Raw genomic sequence first — 13,813 nt, 5'->3', positions numbered from 1 at the left:
GTTTGGGAGGCCTGCAAAGTACTCCTGGGAGCTGGGGAGGGCAAAAACGGGCCATTTTTTCCTTGTTTTTGCCCCCTCCCAGCCCACAGGAGCACTCTGCAAGCCTCCTAAAGGCTATGCATGCCCCTTTTGGGGCCAAAAAACAGGCCCGTTTTCGTTAAAAAAAAATCCCGGTCTTTTTTGCTCATTTTTGCCCCCAGCCCCCAGGAGCATTTTGCAGGCCTCTCAAACTCTCTGCATGCCCCATTTTTCACAAAAAAATGAGGCATACAGAGTGTTTGTGTGGTCTGCAGAGTGCAAAACCTTTTTTTTAATTTACCTTTTCAAAATCTTAGTGCGTCTTATACTCCGAAAAATGTGGTGTTTTTAATGGGAATTAAAGTTACGCTGAAAAAACTCTAGTGTAAGAATAATGATATTAATAACATATCTCTGTATGTGGTGATCATAATTCTGAGTGATTGAAAAACAATACATATCTGTTTTAAAGCTGGAAAAATTCCATATAGTAACTACGATGTTTCTGGCATGACCTTAGATCAGCTTGCTCTGCTCTGTGGAAATTTTACTGGGCAGCATATTAATAATAGGGTGAACTATAGCTAAGTTGCAGCTTTCTTAATAATTATATTTAATGAATAGGCATTGCCAATGCAAATAAAAAACATTTTACATGATGGCATTCCAACCAAGAAATAAGAAAAAAGGGCTGTGCGTTACAAAAAGCTTTCCTTCTAAAGTCAAATGGGCTAATTTGGAACATATTTTAATTTATTCAACGAGGGCACGATGCTGCATTCCCAGTTTGTCACTTCTGAGCCTTGGCATGTTGTATACCAGATGGCAGTGCGGCAACTTGTGCCAAAAAAAGAAAGGAAATATGTAGTTATTGATGTGAGACACCCAAATTAGTCCATTTGACTTTAGAAGGAAAGCTTTTTTGTAACGCCACTACACTTGATCTTAGCCAAAAGGGCTGAGAAGCATTATTGGTAAACTGTATGCCGAACACCTCCGTGAGCTGCACTGGCTACCTGTTGATCTCCGGGTGCACTTCAAGGTCCTACTCACCACCTATAAAACGCTCCATGGTAGTGGATCTGGCTATTTGAGAGACCGCCTTCTGCCAATTACCTCCCTGCGTCCCATCAGATCGCATAGAGTTGGCCTCCTCCGTATTCCATCCGCCAGTCAGTGCCGACTGGCGACTACTCGGAGGAGAGCCTTCTCTGTTGCGGCTCCGACACTATGGAACAATCTCCCCGTGGAGATTCGTACCCTCACCACCGTCCAGGCCTTCCGCACAGCCCTCAAGAACTGGCTAGCCCGTCAGGCCTGGGGATAATCTTATTTTCGCCCCTCCCGAATGCTGAGTGAATGTTGAGTTTTATTGTCTAATTTACTTTGTGCACATTTCTTTTTGGTATTGTCCTACACTCCCCTTCCTTTTTTGATTGTAAGCCGCCCTGAGTCCCCTCAGGGAAAAGGGCGGCCTATAAATAAATAAATCTACAATCTACAATCTACACCTAAACTATGAACTTCAGGATTGGCTAATTTCAGGGGGGGATAATCAAAGATGAACCAGTCGGTTTTAAAGAAGGAAGATCTACGGTGGATCATATCTTGGTACTCCACCATTTAGTACAAAAATACACATTAAAAAAATCCTCTCTCTCTCTTTTTTTTTGCATGTTTATTTTTTATTTTTTATTACATAGACAACAATGGGAAAAGGAGAAGAAAAAAAAGGGGGGGGGAAACCCCATCATCACATACAATATGCCATTTGATCACAGGTGCATCCCTACTACGTTTATACATCCCATATCTCTCTGTTGTATATTTAATAAACACCACAATAAGCTAGGGTTTTAAAAAGGGGGGGGGGGAAGGAGGGGGAAGCCAAAAAAGACAAAAAGGACAAAAAAGTCCAAAAAAAGAAAGAAAAAGAAAAAAAAAACCATCATCACATGCAGCATGTCGTTTGGTTACAGTTGTTTTAACATCTGCATCTTCAAATAATATTTACCGTCTCAGATATTTCATCTAATATAACTAAAGGCCTCATTTTCATTCTACAATATATATTCAATTAACATTAGCATTATTTTCCCCCAGAAAGTATACTTCTATTCATTGTTAACCTTGCATTTCATACCTTCAAACAGAGATCTTATTCCTTCATTTTTCAACAAGGCGTCGCTGCCTATATATACCAGTTTTCATTTGTTCCCCCATCAGAATTGCTTTATCAGCAGCGAAATATCATTATAGTAAGTTCTTAACCTTATACATTATATCACCAGACCTTATATTAATACTTCATTGTATCATTGTTAGATTATTTCACAGCATAATTATATCATCATTTACTTTTTTCAATTAAGGCATAAGTGTATCATTTTTCATTTCCTTGATTTTAAGCAGGCCTTTGATTCAATATCCAGGATCACCTTCTGGGAGAAATTAAAATGCACCACTATCAGTAAACACCTCCTCTTCCTCATGCAAAGATTGTATGCCAATTCCACCTTGAAAGTGAGGCGTAATCCCCAAGGGAGTTTAACCGGCACAGTAAGGGTACAAAAAAGGATACGGCAGGGTTGCATCCTGTCCCCCTCCCTCTTTAACTTCTATATATTAATCCCCTGGTTGATCTCTTACAGAACCCTGATTTCCATCCTCCTAACCTAGCACAACGCAAAGTTCCAATTCTTTTACATGCTGATGGTGCCGCCATCATTTCACAAACCCCTGTAGGACTGAAGAGGGCAATTAGGGCAACACTTGGCTATTGCAGGCAAAACAAGCTGGTCCTTAACTTCGATAAATCAAAATTTTTAAGTTTTTGATAAAAGATCTAGCCAATACCCCTGGGGAATAGAAGGACATAGTTTGGAACAGGTAATTCTATAAAGGGGCACAAACAGGAATCCTTGCAAAGAAAGACTTGCTAGGAACTATACAAACCAACTGGATGGGGGCACGTTCATGTGGGGGCATACACATGCATGGGGGGATGATGTGAGAGGGTCGTGTGCGTATGCGCGGGGTTGCACGTGCATTGCATTATAGGTGTGCACGCCCGCTTGCTTTCAGTACTCGGCGCCTAAAACGTTAGCCCTCACTGCCCTATACCTTGGAGAGCTGCTGAAAATGCTGTCGTTTCCTAAGGTCACGTCATATGAAAGGATGTTGTAGTAGTTGGATAATCTATTTGGGATTATTTTTGCAAAAAGCAACACAGTGAGTTCTAAATTTTATTCACACAGATTAAGGAAGCCGAGGCTAGAGCTGCCATCGAAGAGGAAAAACGAAGACAGCAGGTAGGCGCCCCAACTCTCATTTCCACCCCATAGGATAAACTTTTAATATGTTCTTGCCGTGAACTAGACATTTCAGATTAAATTCTAAACAAGCCAACTTCATTCTGCGGATTTATTGTGTTTGAGACACCAGTGGCACACCCTTACACAATTGATTCCGCTTAGCTCCTCCTGCCTAGCGCACGCGTGCTGAAAATGACATGCAGAGCCATCTCTCTGGGCACGTGAGCCATTGCCTGTTGCTCTTCCGGGTTGTGGCGTGCTGGCCAGTTGGTCTTCATGCACTTGGGAGTGCCGGAAACCGGAAGGACAGCCGCCCGGTGCGCATGCGCGTGCCAGTAAAATCTTGTGGTTTCCAGTGGGTGCATGCGCACCGGCCAGCTGGTCTTCATGCGTGGATACATGCCAGCAACCGGAAAACCAGGTTTCTGGCGTGCATGCGTGCATACGAAACCAGAGGGTCATCTTCCCTGCGCGCACATATGCACCGGCCAGCTGGTCTTCACACGGGCATGCATGCCAGAAACCGGAAGACCAGGTGGCAGGTGCGCACACGTGCGCTAAAAAGCAGAAGATCATCTTCCCGGCATGTGCATGCTCCTCTCCTGGTGGCTGCTCTTCCAGTTTCCAGCATGCACGTGATGGGTTATGGCTGGTACGCCGTAGAACAGGCTGTTCCAGTACGGTGCTCAGGAGGGCTCACCCGCCCGCCATCCTTACTGTATTTGAGCTCTTCGGGGCTTCCACGCATGGAGCGTACGGCGCCTGTGTGACACTCCGCTGAGCAGCTGGAATCTCGCGTCATCATCGCAGAACGTCACAGGTGGTAAGTACGCATGCATGAATGCTGCTCAAGAGCCATGGTTTGCTGACTCCTGGACTATCCCATTTCTTTCCTTAATAATCATCACCAAGTCAAACCTTGGCATTGTTCCATTTACACAGAGCCATTGTATCATACAGCCTATTATTTTGAGAAATAAGTGGGGGGAAATTGGTGAATTCTATTGTTATTTTTTTTTATCGTTTCAATGTCATCTTTTTCTCTCTCTCTCTCTCTTCTGCAGGCAGAACTGGAGGCTTTTGAAAACAGGTTGAAAGGCCGTCGGAAGAACAAGAGGAAAAAGGATGAGATCGAAGTTGAACCACCTTTATGGCAAAAGTACAAGAATGTGATTTTGCTGCCTGTCTGTGGAATTATTGTCTTAATCGTTGCCTGGTTCCTAGCATACAGAAATTGAACTCTTAGATACTTCCGCATGCTTCTATGTAAAGAATTGGTAAAATGTTCTGTGTTCTATATGGAGAATTAATGGTCATTGGTGTTTTCCAGTAATTTCACTGTTCATTGGTAGAACAAAACCTATTTCGGTTTTTACCCCAAAATCACTTCAAAATATTGTGATGATCGCACCATACTCAGTCCTAGACAAATATGCCAAGTTCTTTAAAAACTCTGCATAAGATTAATCACGTATTAATCCTTCTCTGACATTATTTTGTTTCAGGTTAGCTGTGTTTAGTTATTTTGAAGAGCGTTCATAAAGGGTGATCTCTCGGTGATTTAGACATTATATGTTAAAGTTGGTTTAGTATACTTGCGCAGCCCTTCAAGTAGGTTTAGCAGCTAGCTAAATGAACTTTCAGAAATTTATTTTATATTTAGTTAAATTAATGTCGGTCCCCAAAGCAAAACCTGAAACTGTCTGGCAATTCTAATTTTACTTTGTCAAGGGTTGTTTATTTTTTTTAAATAATCTACTTTAAGCATTCTGTGCTCCGAGATCCATTTTTGCTAATTATATAATCAAATAGCATCTCTTTCTGTATTAGACAATTTTTACTGTGATTTCCATAATAGTCTTATGTCAGCGATGGCGAACCGTTTTTTAGCTCACGTGCCATAAATGGGGGAAGCGCAGGGGGGGGTCATGCGCGGGCGTGCCGCATCCATAATGCAATGTGCAACACACACACCAGCGCGCATGACAGGCATTCCCCATTTTTGGCATGCTTTTATCACCCTCCCCAGACTCCAGAGACTTTATAGCCCCCCCTGGAGGCTTCAGGAGGCTTCCCTGAAGGCTCCAGAGGACTAAAAACAGCCTTACTTCGTCCTCCGGAGCCTTCAGGGAAGCCTTTGGAAGGCCCCTGAAGTCTCCGGAGGGCTTAAACCGGCCCTACGAGCAAACCGGAAGTCCGTTCCTGAACTTCCGGTTTGCCCGAAGGGCCGGGTTTTTTGGCACTCCGGAGGCTTCAGGGAAGCTCCTGAAGTCTGCGGAGGGCCTCCGGAGGGCGCGGGAGGATGTTTTCGCCCTCCCCAGGCTCCTATAAAGCCTCTGGAGCCTGGTGAGGGCAAAAAAATGGCTTAAAAAAAGGCTGAACTCAGCTGGCCAGCGAACGCATGCGCAATGGCCAGCTGACAGGGCAACGCCTCATGCGCCCTGACAAATGGCTCCGCATGCCACCTGTGGCGCGCGTGCCATAGGTTCGCCATCCTGGGTCTATGTAAATGGCTTCTTCTTTAGATTTAGCTGTCTTCAGCCGAAAGACTTCCAAACTATAGTATTTAAGGCTAATATCGCTACCCTGTTTTCATAATGAAAATGTACTTTAAATAAATTATCGCCTCTATCCGTTTTGTGTATAAAGTGGCACTCATTTTATCAATATATGCACGCTCACTCATAGAAAAGACTTACCTGATTCAGATGTGTTAATATGTTAAAAAGACATAACATATTATAAAGGTAAAGGTTCCCCACGCACATATGTGCTAGTCGTTCCCGACTCTAGGGGGCTGTGCTCATCTCAGTTTCAAAGCTGAAGAGCCAGCACTGTCCGAAGACGTCTCCATGGTGATGTAGCCGGCATGGCTAAATGCCGAAGGCGCATGGAACGCTGTTACCTTCCCACCAAAGTTGGTTCCTATTTTTCTACTTGCATTTTTACCTGCTTTCGAACTGCTAGGTTGGCAGAAGCTGGGACAAGCAACGGGAGCTCACTCCCATTACGTGGCGCTAGGGATTCGAACCGCTGAACTGCTGACCTTTCTGATCGTCAAGCTCAGCATCTTAGCATATCTTAAAATTATATTAAAATTTTAAGTTTAAAAATATATTAAAAGTCATATTAGCATATCTTAAAATTGTGCCTTCTAAGTGAACAATTAAAAAGTTGTTAAAATGTTCAACCAGCCTGATACATATTTACGGTATATTAACCTTAACACATTACTAGCCCTCCCTCAAACCTTGTAGATATTTAGTTGCTCACCAAAATTCTACTAAACATTTTAAACAGAACATTAAAACTACACAATATAAGAAAAAGAAAACGAAGAATTACAGAAGAAAAGAAAACATGCAGAAAGAAGTATACAAATATATAAAAGAAATAGAAAGAAGCTTCCAATATCCATTTTCATTATTATTATTTATCAGACTTCTATGCTACCCACCTCGCCTGGAGGTGATATTTTCAAATATTAATGAAATGGAGTAGATGAGATCACCATTATAAAAGTATTACACATTATAAAAGTATTACACATTATAAAAGTATTATACATTATAAAAGTATCTTTTTCCCCCTCAAAATGTTTTATTTCTTTAAAAAAAACACAAATATTTCATCATTCGTCAATCATTAAAACATTTAAGTACAATTTTTTTTGTATGCCCCTCCCTCCCTCCACCCCCCAACCCCCCTCCTCCTTCCCCCCCCCCCCCGACTTCCCAGAACCCGTACACGGTATGGATTTTTAACTAACACAGTCTAAAATCTATTGAGAAAAAAGAAATAAAGAAATTAATGACATTCTATATTGACCTTAGCTTCTTCTTGCTGAACTAACTTTTAACAGTTTAAATCATTCCTGATCTTAAGCATAGGCTAACTGGAATTTCTTAGTCCCGTATTTATTTTGTATATAGTCAATCCATTTTTTCCAGTCTCGTTTGTATCTCTCATTTGAGTGATCTTTAAGATATGCCGATATTTTAGCCATCTCGGCTAAGTTTGTGACTTTCAGTGTCCATTCTTGGATTGTAGGCAAGTCTTCCTTCTTCCAGTATTGCGCCACCAACAGTCTTGCTGCAGTTATTAGGTGCAAAATCAAGTTAGTCTCTACCACTGTAAAGTCAGTACATATACCTAGTAAAAATAACTGAGGAATAAACTTTATCCTTCTTTTAAAAATATTTTGCATAACCCACCATATTTTTATCCAGAATGCCTTAACCTTTTGGTTAAAAAATTTTTAAAAAAGTATCCAGGTCCAGAAAGTGGGTATATAGGTGTGTGTATACATATAACTTTCACATATATTAAAAACTGGGTTTGCAAATACTGGAATTTATTTGAGGAAGTGAAGGTTGCACGAAGACAAAATTAATGGTGCAAAACCTGGCAACTTGCTGTTTTCATATATACACTGGACTTGCAATATTTTATTCGGGGGGGGGGTGTATTTTCCCCCCTTCTGTGCATTTTTGGCCATAATGAATTATATTTATCCTATATACTAGTTGATAACCCGGCGCTGCCCTCATATTTATAGATACTGACGCGTTTGTCTGACAAGGGAGCCTTTCTTCCCCCTACTCCCATGCCCATCATCCCTGCCCTCTCCCTTCCCCCTCCCATGCGCTCCTCATTCCTGCCCTGTCACATTGCCCCAAATCTATCAGGCACTTCCCAGTTGTGGGTTCCGGATCCCGTCATGACCGGTACGCTGTGACGGGATGGGCATCCACGTGCGCTGCTTGCGCATGCGCACCCACCGCCCGCAATGCTCTAACTGCGCTGTGTGCTCCGTGCGCATGTGCAAATGGCCCTGTTGGGTCAAATACAGGTAAGGAGGACGGGCGGGCCTTCCGAAGCACCGTACTGGAATGGTACCTGGTGCTCCCAGCAGGCACCAGTACGCCCGTACTGGGGTGTACCGGCCATAACCCACCACTGGCACTTCCCCATTGGTACACTGGATGGCGAACGTCACGGCTGGCTTTCCAGCTTTGAAGGAACTGATATCACAAACAATTGCCGCTCTAGGATGCTGCACTTGCTCTGCTTAATGGCCCAGGCTCTCCTTTCTCCCTCCCATGACATCACAAACAATTGCTGCTCTAGGATGCCGCACTTGCTATTCTTAATGGGCCAGGCATTCCAGAGTAATGCTGGAACACACACATACAGACACACCAGGGGTGTCTTATCCCATCCCAGGATTTGTTTCCAGAAGGTAAGTCATTTGTGTACCAAGTTTGGTTGAAATTGCTCGAGGCACTCCAGAGTTATGCTGGAACATACATACAGTACATGTAAATATAATATAATAATACAGTACTATACTATACTATACTATACTATACTATACTATACTATACTATACTATACTATACTATACTATACTATACTATACTATACTATACTAATATAATATAATATAATATAATATAATATAATATAATATAATATAATATAATATAATATAATATAATATAATATAATTAATATAATATAATATAATACTATACCATACCATACCATACCATACTAATACTAATACTAATACTAATACTATACTAATACTATACTATACTTATACTATACTATACTATACTATACTATACTAATATAATACTATACTATACTAATATAATACTATACTATACTAATATGATAATATACTATACTAATACTATACTATACTAATATAATAATATACTATACTATACTATACTTTACTATTATAATATACTATACTATACTATACTATACTAATATAATATAATACTATACCATACCATACCATACCATACAATACTAATACTAATACTATACTTATACTTATACTATACTTATACTTATACTATACTATACTATACTATACTAATATAATAATATACTATACTATACTAATAGTATACTATACTAATATACTATACTATACTATACTATACTATACTATACTATACTAATATAATATAATACTATACCATACCATACTAATACTAATACTATACTATACTTATACTATACTTATACTATACTATACTATACTAATATAATACTATACTATACTAATATAATACTATACTATACTAATATGATAATATACTATACTAATACTATACTATACTAATATAATAATATACTATACTATACTATACTTTACTATTATAATATACTATACTATACTAATATAATATAATACTATACCATACCATACCATACCATACAATACTAATACTAATACTATACTTATACTTATACTATACTATACTATACTATATTTATACTATACTATACTATACTATACTATACTATACTATACTATACTATACTATACTAATATAATAATATACTATACTATACTAATAGTATACTATACTAATATACTATACTATACTATACTATACTATACTATACTATACTATACTATACTATACTATACTATACTATACTATACTATACTATACTATACTATACTATACTAATATAATACTATACCATACCATACCATACAATACTAATACTAATACTTATACTTATACTTATACTTATACTTATACTTATACTTATACTTATACTTATACTTATACTTATACTTATACTTATACTTATACTTATACTATACTATACTAATATAATAATATACTATACTATACTAATATAATAATATACTATACTATGGTCATACGTGACTTTGTAACTTTGACAGGTCAGTAAATGGTTTAGGGGTGGGATCCTGCCGGTTTAACAATTGGTTCGGTGATCACATGCTTCATGCGCATGCAGTTTTAACAAAATGTACCTTCCACGTTACTTCTGAGGAGTAACACGGCTGAGGCGTGGCAATCTGCTCTGCTGTGCAAATCACCTGAGAGGATATAGGTAAGTAAAGTGCAGGGGCAGGTCGGCGGGCCCAGCTGATCGTCAGAGTGAACCGGTTCACTCCCCAGCTGATTGTCGGAGTGAACTGGTTCGGTCCCCAGTTGATTGTTGGAACGAACCGGTTCGCTCCCCAGCTGATTGTCAGAACGAACCGGTTCGCTTCCCAGCTGATCGTTGGAGTGAACCAGTTCGCTCCCCAGCTGATTGTCGGAACAAACCAGTTCGCTCCCCAGTTGATTGTTGGAACGAACCGGTTCGCTCCCCAGCTGATTGTCAGAACGAACCGGTTCTCTCCTCAGCTGATTGTCGGAGTGAACCGGTTCGCTTCCCAGCTGATTGTCAGAACGAACCGGTTCGCTCCCCAGCTGATCGTCGGAGTGAACCAGTTCGCTCCCCAGCTGATTGTCGGAACAAACCAGTTCGCTCCCCAGTTGATTGCTGGAACAAACCGGTTCGCTCCCCAGCTGATTGTCGGAACGAACCGGTTCTCTCCCCAGCTGATCGTCGGAGTGAACTAGTTCACTCCCCAGCTGATCGTTGAAAGTACCAGTTTGCCTGAACCAGTCCGAACCAGCTGAAACCCACCCTGGAATGGTTGTACTGCCTATACAGGACTTCCTGCACTGGCTGACATTTTAGCATTTGAAGAGTAAAGGGTTAACAAAGGAATGAAAGCTGGGCCATGCAAGGATTTTGCAAAAATATGAATTTGTAACCAAGAAATTGCGTACCAGAAAAAGAAAGCTCTCCAAATCTGAGCAAAGGTATTTATACAATAATCCTGGTGTTAAACAAGAGTTCACGGTGGCAGGTTTTCGTTTCTAGAACAGGGGCTGAAGAATTTAAAAGCAGAGTTAAATGTTCAATGTGAACCCTTTCCATCATTGCAATAAAAAAATTTAGTTTTAATTTGCTTACTATTTGTTAAATAGTTAAATTTGTTAAGGTCTGGGTTTTAAATCTCAAGACTTTGATTCTCATATTTTCCCGAAAGTGAGTGCAAATGTGGAATTAAAATCTACTGCAATTGCAGGAAGAACATTGTAAAAGACCACTTGTTGAATATAATATAGCATCAACAATCAAGGTCTCTTTTAAAGATTAAAAAAAACCGTGTATGAAAAGTTACTGACAACACAGTTTTGGCTGCATTAAAGACAGGGATAGAATTAAGATCATGTGGAGTGTTAATACCCTTTGTCATGCCTTGGTATAGAATACTTGGAATACTGCATTCAGTTTTGATCACCATGATATAAAAAAGGTGTTGAGACTCTAGAAAGAGTGCAGAGAAGAGCAATCAAGATGATTAGGGGACTGGAGGCTAAAACATATGAAGAATGGTTGCTGGAATTGAGTATGTCTAGTTTAATAAAAAGAAGGACTAGGGGAGACATGTTAGCAGTGTTCCAATATCTCAGGGGTTGCCACAAAGAAGAGGGAGTCCAACTATTCTTCAAAGCACCGGAGGGCAGGACAAGAAGCAATGGGTGGAAACTAATCAAGGAGAGAAGCAACTTAGAACTAAGGATTTCCTGACAGTGAGAACAATGAATCAGTGGAACAGAAGTGGCTTCCAGAGGTTGTGAATGCCCCAACACTGGAAGTCTTTAAGAAGATGTTGGATAGCCATTTGTCTGAAACGGTATAGGGGGTTGGACAAGAAGACCTCCAAGGTCCCTTCCAACTGTTATTCCATTCTACTAGCAACTACAGGAAGAGTTACTTACGATGATTTCGGGGGTGGAGAAAGCAATACAGAAAGCAGCCTTCTCTCCTTTCTGTACTGCCTTGAGCAATACACTTTCTAGAATACAACCAGTGGGTTGTATTTGTGTGGAGATTCAGCATCACCTCCTGACTGCATGCCTGCTTCTTCTGAGAGTTTTATGTATACAATGTTTGCTGGAAATTTCTCATCCAGTGTGTGTTACTTGTAGGAAGCAACCCAACAAGACAGACACAGACTTCAGGGGATAATAAAAACTGCAGAAAAAACAACGGCTCCCAACCTGCCTTCCACTGAGGACCTGTACACTGCATGAGTCAAAAAGCGGGCTGTGAAAATATCTACAGACCCCTCACATCCTGGACATAAATTGTTTCAGTTCCTACCCTCAAAACTTATTAAGAGCCGAGGTGGCGCAGTGGTTAAATGCAGTACTGTAGGCTACTTCGGTTCCACCACAAAACCGCGGTAGACAAAAGCGCGCTCGACGAAAGCGCGTACGTGACGTCATCACAGCGCGACGAAAACATCGCGCTGTGAGCGGTAAATGTAAAATTAAAGCGAAAACCTTACCCTAACCCCCCCAAACCTAACCCTAAACCTAACCCTAAACCTAACCCTAAACCTAACCCTAAACCTAACCCTAAACCTAACCCTAAACCTAACCCTAAACCTAACCCTAAACCTAACCCTTAACCTAACCCTAACCCTAAACCTAAACCTAACCCTTACCTTTATGTGAATCGGCTTGCTTTAATTTTATTTTTATTTCAATTTTTAATTTTTTTTGTCGCGCTGTGATGACGTCACGTACGCACTTTCGTCGAGCGCACTTTTGTCGACCGCGGTTTTGACGGGTCACGGGCTACTTCAGCTGACTGCAGTTCTGCAGTTCAGCTGTACAAATCTCACCGGCTCAGGGTTGACTCAGCCTTCCATCCTTCCGAGGTGGGTAAAATGAGGACCCGGATTGTTGGGGGCAATATGCTGACTCTGTAAACCGCTTAGAGACGGCTGAAAGCCCTATGAAGCGGTATATAAGTCTAACTGCTATTGCTATTGTTAAAACGACGCTGTAGGGCACTGCACACCAGAACAACCAGACACAAGGACAGTTTTTCCCCAAATGCCATCACTTGCTAAGCAATTAATTCCCTCAACCCTGTCAAACTATTTACAAAGTCTGCATTACTATTAATCTTCTCATTATTCCCATCACCCATCTCCTCCCACTTATGACTGTAACTTTGGGGCTTGCAATCTTATGATTTATATTGTTTCCTAGTATGAGTTGATTGCTTATTTGTGCCCTTTGACTATCATTAAGTGTTGTACCTTATGATTTGTGACGAATGTATCTTGTCTTTTATGTACACTGAGAGCTTATTCACGGAAGACAAATTCCTCGTGGGTACAATCACATTTGGCCAACAAAGAATTCTATTCCATTCCATTCCACATTCTATTCGATTCTATTTTCTATTTGATTCGATTCTATTCTATTTTCTATTCTTCTATTCTGTTCTGTTTTGTTCTGTTCTATATTCTATTCTACTCTATTCTGTTCTATATTCTATTCTGTTCTGTATTCTATTCTATTTTATGTTCTATTCTATTCTATTCTATTCTATTCTACTCTATTGTATTCTGTTCTATGTTCTATTCCATTCTATTCTATTCTATGTTCTATTCTATTCTATGTTCTATGTTCTATTCTATTCTGTTCTGTATGTTCTATGTTCTATTCCTTTCTGTTCTATTTTGTTCTATGTTCTATGTTCTATTCTGTTCTGTTCTCTATTCTATTCTGTGTTATGTTCTATGTTCTATTCTGTTCTGTTCTCTATTCTATTCT

The 13,813-nt window shown here is 40.1% G+C and overlaps 1 protein-coding gene across 1 annotated transcript in view; it reads left to right on the top strand.

The window, feature by feature from the left end:
• The window catches only part of NFXL1 (nuclear transcription factor, X-box binding like 1), a 47,656-nt gene extending 41,693 nt beyond the window's left edge, over nucleotides 1-5,963 (top strand). Inside the window, exons 21-22 of the mRNA XM_087724781.1 lie at nucleotides 3,276-3,329; nucleotides 4,397-5,963. Coding sequence (XP_087580907.1) covers nucleotides 3,276-3,329; nucleotides 4,397-4,570 — 228 coding nt within the window. The 3' untranslated portion in view covers nucleotides 4,571-5,963. The remainder of the gene's footprint in view (nucleotides 1-3,275; nucleotides 3,330-4,396) is intronic.
• Nucleotides 5,964-13,813: the final 7,850 nt, after the last annotated feature.

This window comes from Thamnophis sirtalis, unplaced genomic scaffold (genome assembly GCF_051295495.1).
Source record: "Thamnophis sirtalis isolate CommonGarterSnake01/CBP01778 unplaced genomic scaffold, rThaSir2_p1.2 scaffold_10, whole genome shotgun sequence".
In the NCBI taxonomy this organism is placed as follows: Eukaryota; Metazoa; Chordata; class Lepidosauria; order Squamata; family Natricidae; genus Thamnophis; species Thamnophis sirtalis.
Note: the sequence above shows the minus strand (reverse complement) of the source record. Positions and strands in the feature narration are given on the sequence as shown.